The 18942-nt window shown below is 36.2% G+C and overlaps 1 protein-coding gene across 1 annotated transcript; it reads right to left on the bottom strand.

The window, feature by feature from the left end:
- Positions 1-1914: 1914 nt before the first annotated feature.
- Positions 1915-18809, bottom strand: LOC112527347. Its single transcript, XM_025137944.1, has 6 exons — positions 18160-18809; positions 15198-15296; positions 7542-7719; positions 5443-5540; positions 3176-3237; positions 1915-2561 (listed from the first exon to the last, which is right to left on the bottom strand). Exons 1-6 carry the CDS (start codon positions 18676-18678, stop codon positions 2417-2419), a joined length of 1101 nt encoding a protein of 366 aa, XP_024993712.1. The 5' UTR covers positions 18679-18809; the 3' UTR covers positions 1915-2416.
- Between the last annotated feature and the right edge of the window lie 133 nt (positions 18810-18942).

The following is an 18942-nucleotide window of genomic DNA, read 5'->3' as shown; positions in this document are numbered from 1 at the left end:
TATTTACATCTTAATAGTTTCATTAAGAGACAACATCTGAATCGTTAGAGATTAATCTTGTTTGACAAGAAAAGAGTATGTCTCTTAATGGTTCTAAAACCCCCTGAATGATTTTGCATTATGGGTCTCCCTTAACCATTCAGCGCCCTAATTTCATCATAAACAATTATATTTCTTTTTGCACTATATCATGATAGCATCTTAATCATTTTGCACCAAACCATTCAGCAACTGTCTCACAACTCCTACGTTTATCTAACAAAATACAGAGATAAGTATTAAACTTCCATATTGCTAGAGATTCTCTTAAAATTAAGACCTAATGCCTCAATTTATACTTGAAGAAGGAGGAGAGATAATGTGAGGTTCACATGGGTTGAAAATGACCCCATATGGTCGTGTTCATTCTGATTACTTTTTCACTTTTTCGGTCCTCTAAATTTTCATGAATCTTCGGATTTGACCTCCTACCATGCTCTTAAACTACAACTTCCACGAATTTGGCAATAAAGTCGATGCACAAGATTTGGGACGTTATCGCTACTGATACAAATGACACATACAATAATCAAAACATACTTTTTTATCCTCAACTCCGAATAAATAAACAAATAAAAAGGGGAAACACAAATACATAAAAGGAAAACACACACTTAAAAGGGAATAAAAAGACACACTAATGAAGTAGAAATAACACTCAACATGAGAGTTATTGATTGAAAATGACTAAGGGGTTGTTTAGCAGTTGCTGAATTGTTTAGTACAGAATGATTAAGTGGTCAGAATGATTAGGAGACTCTCATGATATAATGCAAAAATAAATATAATTGTTTTGATAATTGTTTACGATGAAATTATGGCGCTGAATGGTTAAGAGAGACCCATGATACAAAATCATTCAAAGGGTTTTAAAACCATTAAGAGACAGATTTTTTTTGTCAAACAAGATTTACCTCTTAACAATTTAGATGTTGCCTCTTAATGAAACTATTAAGAGGTAAACAAACAACCCATAAGTCTCTGAATAATCTTTTTTAAATAAATCATCAAACTTTCGAAAATTGGTTACTTGCATTCTTTTAACCCCAAAAAGCTATCTGTAACCGGTTAAGAAGGTTTTAAAGTAAAAAAATGTAAATTAATTTTATTGTTCCCAAACAGTTATAGGTAATTTGGGTGCGAGAGGTTTGAATGACGTAAAGTTTGAAAACAAATGGTTTAATTACAATTGGATTATGATTATAGTCGATCTGTTCTAATCGGATCAAATGGTTTTTTATACACCCCTAACACAGATGTTGAACAATTGAACTTATTTATAAACAATTCTTCAAATAATGTTTCAGTAACTTTCAAGACCACTTCAAAATTTTCTTTCCTTTATACTTTTTCAATTAGTTTTTAACATGTCATTTTACATTATCATCCAAATTATCATCTGGTTTTTACTAACACAGTATAATGTAACTGATAAAGAGTCGATAATATAACATATATACATCGACATCATACTTTTAACTGGTTTGTCACTTGTGATCACGAACGATAAAAATATGATGACCTTGAATCACAAGTTAAGAATCTTGATTTGAAACAAATATCAGTTGACGACCATAAATTATGATTATTTCTGATAAAAGAGATTGGACGGGAAGATAAAAACTAGGACTTAGGGGCCGTTTACTAAACGCTTACTTGATAAATGCTTACTGGGTTATCGGATGAACATGACAAGAATTAAGAATCTTACCCAGTAAGAGCAATGCTAAGGACCGAGAGTCTTACCCAATAAGTGAGAGTGACGACTCTTACCTTGTAAGTGCTTACCGGATAAAATGTTACATACGACATCGTCTTAATGGACTAAAATTTACCACGTAAGTAAAGTGAAAGTACCGACTCTTGTTGATAAGCGCCGGGTAAACGGCCCCTTGATTTTAACAAGATTAGGTTCACACAATAACTGTCTGTTGGCCAAAAGACCTGAAATCTACCCAATATATGTTGAGCTATATAGACAGGTCAAAAATATCAGATACCATAAATTAAAAAAAACCAATGATCCTAACAATATATCTTAATGGGCTGGATTGATTAGGACCAGGACCACAGACCGGCCCAGTCCCTATCATCCCACCTTACATGTGGGTCTACCCATAAGACCCTGAAGATATCAGCCGGAGAAATCCCAATGGCCCCTAAGGGCTGAGGAGTCTCGAACCGACGGCCTAGGACCCTTCACAAGGATCAGGTTAAAAGGACCTTGTGCTCACTAAATGGTCAAGTCCATCTTCGTCGCGCATTTTTGCACAAATATACTTCGTTAACAAAATTTCACATTAAAAATTTTTCGAGCCACTTACAGGCTTCTATCTCGCAGTAGTCTGTCTACAAAATAAGCCTGGAGAAACAAAATCTATGGATCCCCTAATGCAGAGGCAGAGCCCTCACCTGAATCCTCTGAATCTAAATCTGAATCTGAATCACCAACCATCTTTTCTAGTGAATCCATATCGCCAGCTTCGGCAACCGTATGCAACCGAAGCTTTTCAGCATCCTCGCTGCAAAATTTCACGATCAAAAGTGGTTTAACAATGTTGTTAGCTAAGAGAACGAGTGGACCATCTTTTTGACCATTGTACTTGATGCTTTGTATCGAAAGAAAACAATCATGATGGAAGGAAAATAACCCAGGAAAACATTTTCTCATGTTTTGCAAGCACAATGTTCCTTTTTTGGTTTTTTTCCACGCATGATCGCAGTTTTACTGCAAGACGTCTAAGCCTATGTTTGGCAAACTGACTCACAAACTATTAGCTAAAAACCCATTGTCGGTTGATAAACTAGTCATGTTTGGTAAAAGCAACTCATAAGCTAGTTGAAAAATTAATTGGAAAATTATAAAGGGCATAAGTGGAAAAAAGCCCCTGGAGCTTATTGGAACGCTACTAGAGCTTATTGGAACGTTACTTGAAATAATTTTTCAATAGAACTAGCTTATAAGCAAATCCTATGGCTAACCAAACAAGGCTTTTTTAATAAGCTAACAATATAAGCTAACTTATGATTGCCTAACGTGGCCCGAGTGCAATGAGTTTTTTGAAGCAAGATGTCCAAGAACGATGATTGTTTTGATGCAAGATGTAAAGTGAGATGGTAAAGGAACGACGCTTACTCTACAACACCAAATATTTCTTTCACAATCAAGGAGCTGTCTCTTCCACAGAACTCAGGAAGCTGGTGCACATAGTAAAGTGAAGATAATCAACGACAATGAAAGTATCAACTGAAATACATAAACTGAAGGAAAACATATATAAATAAAATGTCATCATAAAGATTTGGTTATGGTCGATGCAGAAAAGATTTCGTTCAATGGGCAAACATAAATACACCTTAAGGCATACATGATGTCTATGTTACTGAAGGTACATAAGAGAGTAAGCATAATAGTTATACCATTTCCGTCCAAATACGTTATTGTACTTCCACACTTTTTGTGATTACATACCCAAACAAAAGATAAACAAATTACATACTTGTACTGTCAAATCAAACCATTAATATCATCTTCGCCCAATCTTAATCAAATTAACTTACACAAGTCCTCAAGATAAAAGGATTAGAGGAAGTATCGTTTGATGGGATAAATGCTAAATATCTTGATCATTATTGATGATTCATTTCAAGAGATTTGATTAAAGTTGGACGAAAATGATGTACTCCTTACGTCCCAAAATAAATGTCCACGCTGACAAAGACATTGTTTTAAAAATGTGTAATTATTACACTTTTAGTTAACTAAATGACAAATTTACCCTTAACAATAGAAGGAATAATGAATTTCTCCATCTTATAATTAAGAGTACAATTGAAATGAAGCACTTACTCTAGAAAGTGGACACTTATCTTGGGATAAACTAAAATAGAAATGTGTACACTTATTTTGGGATAGGGGTAGGGGTTTAACGAGTCGAGCTTTTAACGAGCTACTTGAGCTCGAGCTTAATATTTATCGAGCTCGAGTTGAGCTCCATAACACCAATGTTAGACTCGACTCGTTCGAAAGCTCGATTAAACTTTACAAGCCGAGCTGAGCCGTTCGAGCATACATTTTTTCAAGCCAAACATATTTATATGTATACAAATTTTTGTAATCAAAATATAAAAATTATCAAGCTTGAGTAAATAAACGAGTTAATCGATCTCGAATTCGAGCTCATAAATGAGCATCGAGCTCGAGCCCAAACACTTGAAAAATATTTGAGCTCAAGCTCGAGCCCAACTTTGAAAAAGTTAATCGAGCTCGAGTTTGATATTATTTTTTCGAGTTGAGCTCAAATAACCTGCTACTCGACTCGACTCGGCTCGTTTACATCCCTAAACAGAGGAGGGATAACTGATATTACTCCTTTGTCCCGAAATAACTGTCCGCAATGAACAAGGAACACAATTTAAGAAATGTGTAATTACTAACTTTTTTTAATTAATTAAATGGCAACTTTACCTTTAACAATAGAGGGAGAAATGAATTACTCCATCTAATTGAGCAATGTATGAAAGTATGATGGTGTGTATCTATATTGCCTAAAGCTCAAACACCAAGGCAAATGGTTGATGTTGGTGCCTGGTGGTACCTAGTTGGTACGATTATTTAGTATCTTGCATCTATCATTTTACTTATATACAACCAACAGAAAGTTCCCATGTCATAGATGTGTCTTTTAGAAGAAAAAAAATACCATTTTTCCAACAAAATAGTACCCCTTCGGTCCCAAAAGAAAGTGCAATTTTTGACTTGGTATGTAGTTTAACAAAAGTCTTTGACTAACAATCAAATATCTAAAATGCATTCAATAAATGAGAAAACTTGTAAGTCAAAGTCAATGTTATCGATAATGATTGCTAATGAGAAAATGTGTAAATTTGGTTGACAATCTTATTAAAAAAGAAACTTGCAATTTTTCTAGACAGTAGGTAAACTACACCATAATAACAAGGGCAAATTGCATCAAAATGTAATGAAGTTTGCCTTGATTCCTATTTAATGCAACAAAGTTTCAAAATTTCCTATATTTTACCCATTTTGACCAATAACCTGTTGATCTTGTAACATTTAATGATATGGATGTCAAGTTTATCATCCACTTCACCATAACCCTTGTGTAAATGGTATCCAGTCAAAATGGGTACAAAATAGGAAAAAATTTAAACTGTGTTACATTGATTGAGGAAAAAAATTATTTGTTACACTAGAAAAGAACTAAATCAAACTTTGTTGCATTTTGATGCATGTTCCTAATAGTTATGCCAAGAACAATGGAAACTATAGATAGAGTAATGGCAAAGACATCTAGGATGATGTTGAAGAATTTCTTCCCGCAGAAGAAAGTTCACTTAATATAGAATAACCCATGTAGAGAAAAAGCATTGGTGTTTTACCTCTGAAAGATAGAAAATCTTTCCGAAAAGAGCTTGGACAGCAAGCTTTCTCCTTAAGCCCTTTTCAGAATATCCCGACACATTCATGACAACTGGACCTGCAACATGAAAGAATCATCCTGAGCAACCAAAGAGCGCCCAACTATATGCACAGACACATCACACACCACACACCACACACCACTTTGGATAAGAATCTAAGGGGCCGTTTACTACCTGTTGACTGCCTCTTATTGGGTAAGAGGTGTTTACCCGGTAAGAAGGGATGTTGTTTACCAACACACTCCAACCCACAAATATGTTGACCAAGATGTTGACCTAGTAAGAAAGGCGTTGCTTTCTGACTTGTCAGTGCTTCAGTCAGCGCTTACACCGACAAACGGTAAACAACCATTTTCAGTCAACCCTTACCCAGACCGCACTTCTAGTGGGTTAGTGTACACCCAATTTGTGTTGGTAAACAGCCCCTAATTCATCACATCATGGTTCAGAAAGCAACGCATCCTCTTAGGCACAAGTGCGTCACGTGAAGCTATAACAAGCTAACTTGTGAACTTACCTGTTCGAAAGGTTAACTTTGTTTATATTAAGTAAACCTAAATAGCATGCCTTAATGCTTGGTCCTATATTCGAGTATTGAAGTACTACCAACCCAATAAGATAGGTGCTTATCATCTCCATCTAAATGTGCAATCCTACGAAAATATGGTAATTCAAGACAATATAAGTGGAGCTGCCGGCACATAATGCTATTTCAACCACAAGTCACCCAAAAAATGGCCGATCATGGTTAAATTCTACCAATAGCATCTCATCATATCCTCATGGGCCTTTGTTTCAAAGTTAAAGTCATACTATGGTTATGGATTACATTAGCGGTGTTAACCTTACTTATAATAGGCATGGACTTCTTTCACCTTTCATGCTTCACTCACTTTGGCTCCAAGCAATATTGTACTTAGGTATCATCCAACCAAATTGTATCTAGACACATTCAAATTTGAATTTGGTTAGCAAAATCGATATACAAATTAGATTTTGATGTTGGACTATCAGAACTCGATTATCAGATTATTATTGTCTGAATTCATTTAGCACAATATCTGAGACCGTAAAATTAAAAGGTAACCCAAATCTGATTCCTTAACAGATGTGATTCTGTATCCAAATCCAAGTACAAAACCAACAGAAGTTTCTGATTTCCAAACCTTAAAAATTACCAAAGCTCATCAAAAGTCAACCACAAGAGAAAAATTGCAGTCAATCTACAAATCTTGAAGACACTGAAGATATGAATGCATGGTTCGACATTACCAAGCTATTTGTGGTGAACACAGGAGCAAGTATATGGTCAACTAGCATATTCTTCGAGACAATCAGCACTCTAAGAACTCTATGATGGGCTTCCTTGATGAGTTATGCTCAATGAACCCTCCATATTATCCCCCTCTTCTCAGCATGTACTTTAGTGATTGATGCTTACTGATTCTATCGTTTTAGGGATTTTATTAAGATATTCTTGGATGTTCCTATATACGAATTCAAACAACTTTAATTCGGCTTTGCTCGGATTATTGCCACTTTGGATGGTACTATTGATTCTCAATGAATGACGCTTAGACAAAGGGAGTAATTCGTTTGTGTGTGATTAAAGTATGAAAAAGAAAACGAGCTTGTTCAGGTTTTGGATAACTCATCATGGTTTATACGATAAGTTCGATATAAATGACGTCTATGCATACATCTCAACCATTAACAACATTCAGCTGTAAGAGAATATTTACAACTAGCAAAAGCTGCATCCAAATCTGATATATCTACTCTGCACTCGGATACCTACTTAAAGACTGCAACGCAGACTCCACGAAGTATGACACATTTCCATTGAGATCCACTTTAGACTTGGATAACAATCATGATGGGGACCATAGAGTTTTGTAGATTTTAATTTTGAATAATTTATGAAGGAATCATGTCATTTAGAATTTACGCGCAAAAACTGATTCAAAGGAGTACTTTTCCTCATGGCTCCCATAAAAGAATCAGGAGTAAAACAAGATTGGACTTACTGTGTTTGCATAAAGCATAAGCAGTTGTACCTTTATCTTTAACAATTCGCTTAGAAATGTCATTTAGAATTTCCGCAACTTGAGAATCATCCAACAATGTTGTTTTCCTGAGTTGAATCAATGTTGCAACCAGTTTTGGGTTGAAAGGCTTTTCATTCAAGGCATATCGAATGTATTTACGCAAAATCTCCACCATGCTGAAGCCTGTCTGCATATGGACTAAAACTATCAAAAACTCATAGTCTTCACTAAAGTTGATTAAAGAAAAAAGAACTAGAAAAGTAAGGACCAGAAGCAATTAATTAGAAGTTCTAAAATACTTTTTCAAGTTATTTGGTCAAAGATAGAAGGAGTATGCATCACATCAACATAAAGATGTTGACAACAAGCCTTTCAGCACAAACAGGTTGGGGGATGATAAGATGAAACAATAGCCCAAGTGCCCAACTAAGCTAAAAAGGAACCAAAATAAAGTAGAAAAACGATGCAGCCCAATGACAAACAGAGAAAGGCGAACCCCCAAAGGTTGCTAGACATGATAGCATCAGGGTAAAAAGAAAACCCATCAGAAAGATGCTTTTATGATATTATGGTTTTAAATATAAGAGAAATTCTAGAGAATGTTTGCTACACTGAACTATTTTTGTCTTCTGTATGACAAAAAAATCGGGTCAAAATAAAATGCTATTTTAGAGTTTTATCAACAGTTTGCTTGCAACTTCAAATAGGATCTCCGCATAAATTAACTATCTACAGGCTTCAAGCCCTTTAATAACGGCCAAGTTTGCTTGTGGTTTCCATCCCAACTAAGGCCCCACTTCACATGTTCCCTTTGCTGAACACACTTGAGGAATCTTAGAAGCTGTTAACTGGATATTCTAAAATCACAGTTTGAGCTTTTAATGGTTGCTACTCTAGGAATTGATATCTACAATGAACCAGAATTTTAAAGGGATAGCATGCATGGGAACCATTTGATCTAGGTTCTGGTCCTTCTGGATCACTTCAACAAAGCAACCATATACTTAAAACGAAAAGGGCCACCAATCATAACTCAAATTGGCAATAGAAAACTGCCAAGATGATTGGCAGGTCGGTCCGGCTAACGAGGACTTGTAATGGAGGAAGAATAAGCATGCCAAAATTGGGTACCCGTCAAAATCCAAGGCTCCCCCCCCCCCCCCAAATTCCAAAAAAAGAACTAGCTTCTATGGTATTCAAACGCAAAGTACAAGGCTTCACATTAAGGACCGATTCACTCAACAATAGGTATTTGAGATACCCCCAATAATTCGATAATTCTCCACAACAATATCCTGGCATATATGTGTGTACTCAATAAAAACAGAAATAGAACTCTGCACTCCTGATGTGGAAAAAAGCAATTAAACAAAATCATCAAAGACCTAAAAGTTCACGCAAAACTATTATATCATTTACAGGTATTCAAACGCAAAGTACAAGGCTTCACATTAAGGACCGATTCACTCAACAATAGGTATTTGAGATATCCCCAATAATTCGATAATTCTCCACAACAATATCCTGGCATATATGTGTGTACTCAATAAAAACAGAAATAGAACTCTGCACTCCTAATGTGGAAAAAAGCAATTAAACAAAATCATCAAAGACCTAAAAGTTCACGCAAAACTATTATATCATTTACAACAACAATTCCATCATTTTCAGTTGTGTGTCTTTACCACAAGATGATTAAATCCAACCTAACCATATTTTCGCATAGATCAATTCAACAAAATTTACATTCCATGCATCAAGTTTTACCATTATTCAATGTGAAACCCTTACGATTTCAAGGATTCTTCCTGAACATCTCTCCTAGCCCTAAGTGTTGCCCTGCTACAATTCATAAGGGCAATGCCATCGGCAAATAACATGGCCCATTTAAGTTCTCTTCTACATGTTTAGTGAATATATAATCACTAAGGCAAACACACTAAAGGCTTCATAGAAGGTCAAGGTCAACAATTCCCCATAGCAAAAGTAAAGCTCAACTATGGCATACAGCAAGTTAACTGTAGTCACCAATCAATATATATTGGCGTCATCAGTCAAAAAATATACTTTTGACTCCTATGCGTTTTCCCTTGTAGTTAACCACAGGTGTTCACTTAGTCACAAGAAATCATATGCATTTTACCTTATAACCATGTATATGCCGGATTAGCCTTTGCAACAAGGAAATAACAGAACTGGTTGCCAAACACATAAATTTTACATTTTGGTCCATTTACCAATGACTTCTTCAACGGCTTCCTCATTACATGACCTGATGATCTGTAACTATATTTGTCTTCAGATAACACAATCTCAGGGGTTGCTTACCAAATTTTCTATTAAGCGGGTGTTTGTTTTGGACTTTATGAGCTTATTCACACAGCCAAAACGATGTGTTTACTTGGCGCTTATTCGAACATATGAGAAAAGGCTCTTGTCCACATTCAGCCAAAAAAAGGACAACCCTACCCCTTGGTTTAATAAAGCACGCCAAATCAAAAGATTAGAACCCTAACCGCACATGTTCATGATTTCAAGCTCTTGAAGCGTAAATTGATTGCTATCTCCTCCAAATCAATCACGATTTCAAGCTCTCCAAGCCCAAATCGATTGCTACCTCCAAATCAATCACGATTTCAAGATCTCTTCTCCAAAGGTAATGATTTCTGCACACTCATTTCTCCAGACCATATTATGATTGTTGACGAGTTTGTTCACAAGTTCTTCATGCTTGGAAAGTTGATGTTTTTGCTTAGTTTAATAGCATGTTTTTCTTGAATGTTGATGTATTTTCTTTGTGTTATTTGTTTAACAACATAGTTCTTTTTTTTTACATTATGATTTTGTTTTTTCCTAGTTTAATAGCTCGAATGTTCGTTATAGAATATTATCATCTTGTCTTAGGTATGGAACAAATGGGTGAAACGCAACAACAAAAAAGGGTTAGAATTAGTTGGAAGGATCCCAATATTGTGAAAACTTTCTTAGAAAGTTGTATTCTAGAAGTTGGGTTGAATGGAAATGAGGGTGCTAGCTTGAAGGCACTTTCGTGGAAGAAAGTTGCCGAGATTTTGAAAAACACACATAACTTTGTTGTCGATTGAAAACAAATGCGGAACCATTTCGATTACTTGAAAGGAAAATATGGTGCTTGGTTAAAGTTAAAAAATAAACCGGCAATGTTTATGATCCTTCAACGAACACTTTTAACTTGACTCCCGAGGAATGGGAGTTGGAGATGGAGGTCGTTTTCTAACTTTAGATTTTGTTTTATTTCGATTCTTTTTTATTTCGTTTGTATATTTATAAATGTTCTTTTAACACAGACGAATAGGTATGTTGAATCCTTGAGGACTACAAGTCTTCCATATCCCGACTTGTGTGCACGACTATTTGAGGGTGGTATGTCCACAGGTATTGGAGGCCATGGACCGTCATCAAAAGACCATTTGCCAACCACCGAGCCTTTTGTGGTCATTGAGGAAGAGATCAATGTATTAAGTGATCAAGCTCCCGTGTCTTCAACACCTTGTTCATCTCGTGCTCCGGTTGAGAAACAAAAGGGTAAAAAGACTACAAAAGCCACTTCGGAGCTTGACGAAAAACTTATAAAGCTTTTAGATACTATGGCGTAAAAATATGGTAACCCCGAGCTTGTTAGTTATGACACATGCCTAAAAAAATTGAACGAGATTGGGTGGGAAAAAGATGATCCCTTGTACCTAGGGGTGTTCAAAAAAACCGTTGGACCGCTCAAACCGGCCGAATCAAGTCAAACCGGACCTTTTTGGCGGTTTGAGTGGTGTGGCGGTTTGGTCTGGTTTAGAAAATAGCAAAACCGGGCGGTCCGGTCCTGTCCGGTCTATGGTCTGGAACCTTTTTTGGGCGATTTGGACCAAACCGACCGCCAAATACATAATATATATATATATATATATATTTATTTATTTATTTATTTTAGTATTAGCAAGTCCAACTTTTTTAACTTATAGACTATGGCCCAAATATATCCCTAAGCCCAAATGAAGCCTAACATCTAACATAATCAAATCCAAATGAATCGGCGCTTAAAAAGCCCTAAACCTGTACACATATCAACACATTTGACATTGATGGTCTCCAAATTTGAAATTCTTCAAGAACTCTATCAATCTTTCCTAATCCATGGTTTGATTTCGGCGCACATCATCAAGACATCAACCAAGTGATTCAACTCTTTCCTTCAAGTTTTTCGATTCCAAACTCAATCTTTTCAAGTCCATTAAATCCCCAAACCGGTCAGACCAGACCGCGTTTTCGTGGTCTGGTTTGACCGGTCTGGTCACTTGATGTCAAACCGCTCGATTTGAAAATTTTATAAACCGCCATTATGGTTTGGTTTGTGATCTGAGAGGTTATACCGCCCAAATCGGACCACAAACACCCCAACGTAAGAGAGAAGCTTGGATGACAATACCATCTGAAATAGCCAAAGAATGGGTGAGAACAGTTGGGGCGAAACAAGGATATCAGTAAGGATTGGTGCCACGGTTTTAGACCTTGTTTGGTGTTAATGACTTGTGAAGTAGACTATTGTGTTAGTAACTTGTAATGTTTTTGGATGTCCAAAGCCACATATATATCATAAACTGTCACTAAAAACATCACATGTCCAAGAACATGTGGCACCAAATTGTCATCCAAAAACATCACAAGTTACTAACACAGAAGTCTACTTCACAAGTCATTAAACACCAAAAAAGTTCTAAAAGTGTGGCACCAATCCTTATTGATATCCTTGTTTTGCCCCAACTGTTCTCACCCATATTTGGCAATTTCAGACGGTATTGTCATCCAAGCTTCCCTATTATGGTTGTCCGTAAGAAGAAAAAAGGCAATACGGAACGAGGGATCATCTTTTTCCCACCCAAGCTCGTTCAATTTTTTTAGGCATGTGTCATAACTAACAAGCTCGGGATTCCCATATTTCGACACCATAGTATCTAAAAACTTTATAAGCTTTTCGTCAAGCTCCGAAGTGGCTTTTGTAATCTTTTTACCCTTTTGTTTCTCAACCGGAGCACGGGATGAACAAGGTGTTGAAGACACGGGAGCTTGATCACTTGATACATTGATCTCTTCCTCAATGACCACAAAAGCCTCGGTGGTTGGCAAAGGGTCTTCTGATGACGGTCCATGGCCTCCAATACCCGTGGACCTACCACCCTCGAATAGTCGTGCATACAAGTCGGGATATAGAAGACTTGTAGCCCTCAAGGATTCAACATACCTATTGGTCTGTGTTAAAGGAACATTTATGAATATACAAACAAAATAAAAAAGAATCGAAATAAAACAAAATCTAAAGTTAGAAAATGACCTCCATCTCCAACTCCCATTCCTCGAGAGTTAAGTTAAAAGTGTTTGTTGAAGGATCATAAACATTGCCGGTTTATTTTTTAACTTTAACCAAGCACCATGTTTTCCTTTCAAGTAATTGAAATGGTTCCGCATTTGCTTTCGATCGACAACAAAGTTATGTGTGTTTTTTAAAGCCTCGGCAACTTTCTTTCACGAAAGTGCCTTCAAGCTAGCACCCTCATTATTCAACCCAACTTCTAGAATACAACTTTCTAAGAAAGTTTTTACAATATTGGATCCTTCCAACTAATTCTAATCCTTTTTTGTTGTTGTGTTTCACCCGTTTGTTCCATACCTAAAACAAAGACAAGATAATACCATTCTATAACGAACATTCGAGCTACTAAACAAGGAAAAACAGAAACATAATGTGAAAAAACAAGAACTATGTTGCTAAACAAATAACACAAAGAAAATACATCAACATTCAAGAAAAAACATGAAAAAAACATGCTATTAAACCAAGCAACAATCAAGCAAAAACATACCATTAAACCAAGCAAAAACAGCAACTCTCCAAGCATGAAGAACTCGTGAAAAGAACTCGTGCAACAATCAACAATCATAACGATCTAGAGAAATGAGTGTGCAGAATCGAAGAACTCGTGCAATAATCAACAATCATAACGATCTGGAGAAATGAGTGTGCAAAACTCGTGAAAAACTCGAGTGTGCATAATCGATTTGGAGAAATGAGTGTGTAGAAATCTTTACCTTTGGAGAAGAGAGCTTGAAATCGTGATTGATTTGGAGGAGATAGCAATCGATTTGGGCTTGGAGAGCTTGAAATCGTGAAAATGAAGAAAATGTGCGGTTAGGGTTCTAATCTTTTGATTTGGCATGCTTTATTAAACCAAGGGGTAGGATTGTCCTTTTTTGGCTGAATGTGGACAAGAGCCTTTTCTCATTTGTGTGAATAAGCCTATTTCTATGCGAATAAGCCCCAAGTAAACACATCATTTTTTTTGTGCGAATACGCCCATTTACTCATTAAGCTCATTAAGTCCCAAGTAAAACCCCCCTCAATCAATGATATTACCATTAAGATATGGTTGGTTGGAAGCAGGACCAGAAAGCAATGGAGTGTTCTTTTGAAATAATAAATTTTGTTTGGTTATGTCTTTTAAATGAAATGAGGGCTTTCCATCAGGATGTCATTCCATTAAAACCTTTCTTTTTTTAGAATGAATGGAAAGGTGTTTTCTCGTTCCAATGAAATAAACAAGAATTATGCATGTATTCTTGGAACACAAGCAAACGACTTTTATGACCTTTCATCTCCCACCACCCATATGACTGTTGAACTATATTGTGAGTTGTTACAGTGGTCTAAATCTGTAATCGCAGGATATAGCGGTTATCGCGATGGTAAACTGAGGGTATAGCGGTCTAAAAATAGTGGTTCATAATTAGAATTATATATTAATATATATGTATGTATGTATAGATATTTTGGCAGTCAAAAGTCCATCTAGTAGTTATTGAAATCGCATACTAATATATATGTTTCGGCAGCTAAATACATGTCCCTAACAATTAAAAACAAATAACTGAGGTCGCAAATGACTTGTAAAGTCAAAAAAACTAAAATTTCAGCTTCAAAATTGGCATCATCTCAAAACATTGTTGAGCAACTTCAGAAATGTTAACCTAAACCTAAAAGAACTCGATACTTGGCAACAAAATAGATCCCGGGCAATTTGAGCCAGCACTAATAGTCCCAACTATAGTAAAAAAATCAACACGTGAAAAACTGTGGATTTAGCACTGGTATTGCAACTAAAAATTTCGGTTAAAATGCGGCAAACAGCATCACTATTCTCCCGAGGACCGCAAACCGTTATACCACCTCTATTACGCCACTATAGCAGCTTAACAGCATAGCTGTTGAATGACCCACAATCACCTCCATCGACTTCACCCAATTACTATCTAGCTACCGTCAACAGGATACCACCCAACCTCACCAAATATCTTGCTTTTTCTTATTATGCACTATGGGAGTTTCCAAATTCTAATTTGTGTCACATTGGAACTCGTCGACCCACCAAGCACCATCCTTGATGAGAAAAAAGAAGAAGGGTCTAACCAATAACGAAAAGCTGTGCATGATTTCAGAAAATAATTTTTACACAATGGTTTTATTGTATGCAGAATATAGAAGATAAAACCAAAAAGATAACCAGAAATATACGTTTATCATGACCAAGACAAAAACAGAAGACTAAAGTTTCCTTATTAAGTCAAAAGTTGAATCTATATCACCTTCTGCATCAGTCCATTCAAAGCTTCCTCTTGTACTCCATTTCCCTCTTTCTCAAGCAACTCATCTATTGATCTGCATAGCTCTGCATTTTTATTGACCTAAAAAATATGTCTACAGTCAGTTGTTTAGTAATGGATCAAATAATGTTTAGGAAGTTTCTGGTCAGTTAACAAACAAACAAAAAAGCAAAAGAAGCTTTAGCTGTGTAATATCTGCATCACACACTTATGATATTAGTTATATTGATTCTTCACAGATGGAGAGTATTTGTTGCACCCTTTAACGCATCATTTTCTAGAAGTGCACACTTTCTATTTTGGGCTGTCCCAGAAATTGCAATATTTCCTTCTCTGAAAGGTATTTATTTCCAAGTTTACCTATTTGTCCATTATAAGTCATTAAAAGATATTGGTAAGATCGATTGTGGTCCAAAAGGTTATTCAACTTTTGTATTACTAGGTATATCGTAGGTATTTGATCAATTACATATTTTGGGGGCAGTGGGAGAATCTGTTTTTTTTTTCAGTAAGCATGAAAGAAAATAAAATATTATGAAAAGTGTTTGTTGGGTTTTACATTTAACTTTCTTTTCTACATATGCAAGATAAAAACCATAATCATACTAAATAGAAATAAGTGAAGAAAAGATAATTTTCCAAGCAAGCTGCATAATTTTTTCGCTGGTGTTCTCTAATTTGCCAACCAGCACCCCATTCTAATTTCTCTAGGAAAATTGCAATATATATCCGCAGATTCCAGTTAAGCACCCAAATTCTCCTTTAATCCCTAAAGCTTAATTGGACTATTAGTCTGTTGTGATTCCTGATTGAGCAAATCTGGTCCATTCAGTCAGAAAGCAATATGTGAAGAGCACATGCATGCTTTTTACAAAGTATATTGTATAAAGAAACCCTTAACATAACATACTATACAGTGCCAAAAAGCATTATGTCATCAATACATCACTTTCCAAATCTGAAGGATGTCTTTTCCTTTCCCCAGCCTCAGCCTAATGTTAACATTAAGTGAGCCATTTCTCTCCCAGTATCCCCTTCTCAACCCACAAAACATGGGAACTGAAAAATAATACACAACATTAGTATTATAAATTTATATTCTCCCTCTTTCTCTCTCTTTCAAATAGTAGTAACCTATGACCTACTGACATAACACACTTTCTTATTTAATGATGATATATGCAGGTGGCTTGCTTTCATAGTTTTACTCTAAAACAAACATCGATCTGTGCATTTTTGTGTTGATTTAACATGGAAGGAGAGAACACTACCCATGTAGAGCTCATGATTGACTAAAATCAAATGTGATGTTCAATAATTATGGACCTGTCATTTACTTGAATAAAAAAAGGATTCATTGTGTACATCACGTCGTTAAGTGACTAGCTATCTTATTCTTTTTAGAATAAATGGTACTTATTTTTTTCTCCTTATTACGCATGCTTATATAACATTTCTACATAGACAATGTGTAGATGTATAGGATGTAATGTGTAAATATGTAGAAGTGGTAGGCTTAATATGTAAATATGTTCCTAGGTTTACACCTATTACTTAGAATTAGTGTAGATATAGCACACTGTTTTGTGAGATATACACAGAAATATTTTCTCTCAACTCCCACAAATGACCATATCATGTACATCATACACCATTTAGATGATTCATCGGCAGAAGGAGCAAGGTTCCAGTGAAAGGAGATTGCACTCTCCTTCAGAACTTAGATGTAAATACGAAAAACACGATTGGGAAAAACTGGAAGAAAAAGACGCACAGTAGACTTGTATGTCTGATGCAAACCAAGTATTACAGTCCTATTGTTGCCATGAGTGACACTCCCTCCATCTCATAAAAGAATCCGCATTTGTCATTTGAGTGCTAAAGAGTCACCTTCTTAACTTCAAACATTTATAAGGATTGTTTGGTGGTAGATGAAAGAATGAATACAGCATGACCTGTAGCATGTTATGCTAATAGAATTTTTTGAAACCAAAAATGCGGAAACGATCCATGTCGGCTTTAAATTTGAATATTTCGGTTTCCAATATCAGAAATGGGTTGAACAAGCCTCAAAGGATATTTTTCAGTGTTGGCAACCTTCAAAACAGAAAGGGGTTTCATGTTTTGTAGTAGTGTCAAGTTAATTGGTTGGTCAGAATATCAGATGTGGGATTTGATGTTTGCAATTCAAATCAATTTGATGTACAAATTAAGTGTCACTATTGCCTCAATTGTGTTTTGAGTTTGTAATTCTTCAACTCGTGTTTAAGTCAATAACTCAATAATAAGTTCTTTATTTTCACCAAAATAGAAGTTATTGTAACAACTCCATTTCTACATCCCACGTCATCATTAACTAAGGGGCCGGCTTTCCCACCAAGGCCCCTAAGTCTTGTGAGGGTTAGGGTGGGACTTCTTCGTATGCATTATTTCCTAGCATTTGCAACGAGGCTGCTTCTGTATCACAAACTCTGACCTTGGCTATGTGCTTTCACCCCTTGATCACATTAACAGACACATAAAAAGTGCAATGCTTCATTGACCACTGAGTGTCATTGCTCATATCCCCAAATTCTTTGAACAAAATGCAGGGGCTAAGAGTTCATTCTATATTTAAACTACAAATTTTGACACAACTTCTTTCTTTATTGGCTCAGTTTTAGACTTCTTTCATATTTATACTTAGACATGTATAAGATTACGCTCTTATCCTCAAACTTTCAAGATTCACACCCAGCACTACATTAACATAATTCGTTCCTGTTTGTAGGCGTAATTGTTCAGAGAAGTCATCCATAAGAGAAGTTATATGCAGCTTAAATGGGTGCACAAAACAATAAAATAACAAAGAAACTGAAGGCAACAATGTAATCAGAAGAAAATTGATGCACAAACACAAACACGAAGAAGAAAAAAAAAAGATAAGGTGAAAAGCCAGGCTCACCAGCTTACGGCGAACTTCCTTGGGTGAAGTGAATTTGCGAACGGTCTTAACAACCGCAAAAACAAAGGAGATTCCAACATAAGCCAACGGGATGGCGAGTATCCAGGGGACAGAAGATTGGCCAACTCTTGGACCAGGAAGTGCCTGTGTTACGGAGCCACTAAACTCAACAATGTCCAGAGCCTTATCTTGTATCCATGGCAAATCCTCCTCCACTTCCTCCACCTCTTCCTCCTTCTTCTCTGCTTCTTTGGGGTCTATATTATTCCTTGCCGCTGCAGCGGCGGTGGATGAAACCAATCGAGCACGACGAGATGAAGTTACCAATAAAGGGGAAAAGGGCATATAGAAGGTTGACGATCTCAATTGAGAAGGTACGCAGTTCCTAGTAGTACTGGCAGTATTGATTTTACTGACTATTGACTTTGACGGTGGCTGCGGCGTCAGCAGCCATGTCCGACGGTCGGTGGAAGAAGCGGCGGCGGTAGAGAAGTAGTGATATCCAGAAGCACTAGACATTGTTCCTTCTGAGGATATCGATTATATGAAAGGATAAGATTGAATATCTTCTTCCTCCGGTGACTATAACTGGTCGTATGTGTGAATAATTGGGGTGGCGATGGCTGGATACGGCGGAGCTGCTACAACTGGATTCGGGTTGGGCGTTTTGGGGTTTTGCTCCGGGAATGGATGCATTTTAACATTTTTTTATATTTAATTTTTTCTTTTATTAAAATTCGTAAATATAAAATACTTAAATTTGTAGGAAGTGATAGGACGGTT

The sequence above is a fragment of the Cynara cardunculus genome (genome assembly GCF_001531365.2).
Source record: "Cynara cardunculus var. scolymus isolate 2C chromosome LG 15, CcrdV1, whole genome shotgun sequence".
Lineage (NCBI taxonomy): Eukaryota > Viridiplantae > Streptophyta > Magnoliopsida > Asterales > Asteraceae > Cynara > Cynara cardunculus.
Note: the sequence above shows the minus strand (reverse complement) of the source record. Positions and strands in the feature narration are given on the sequence as shown.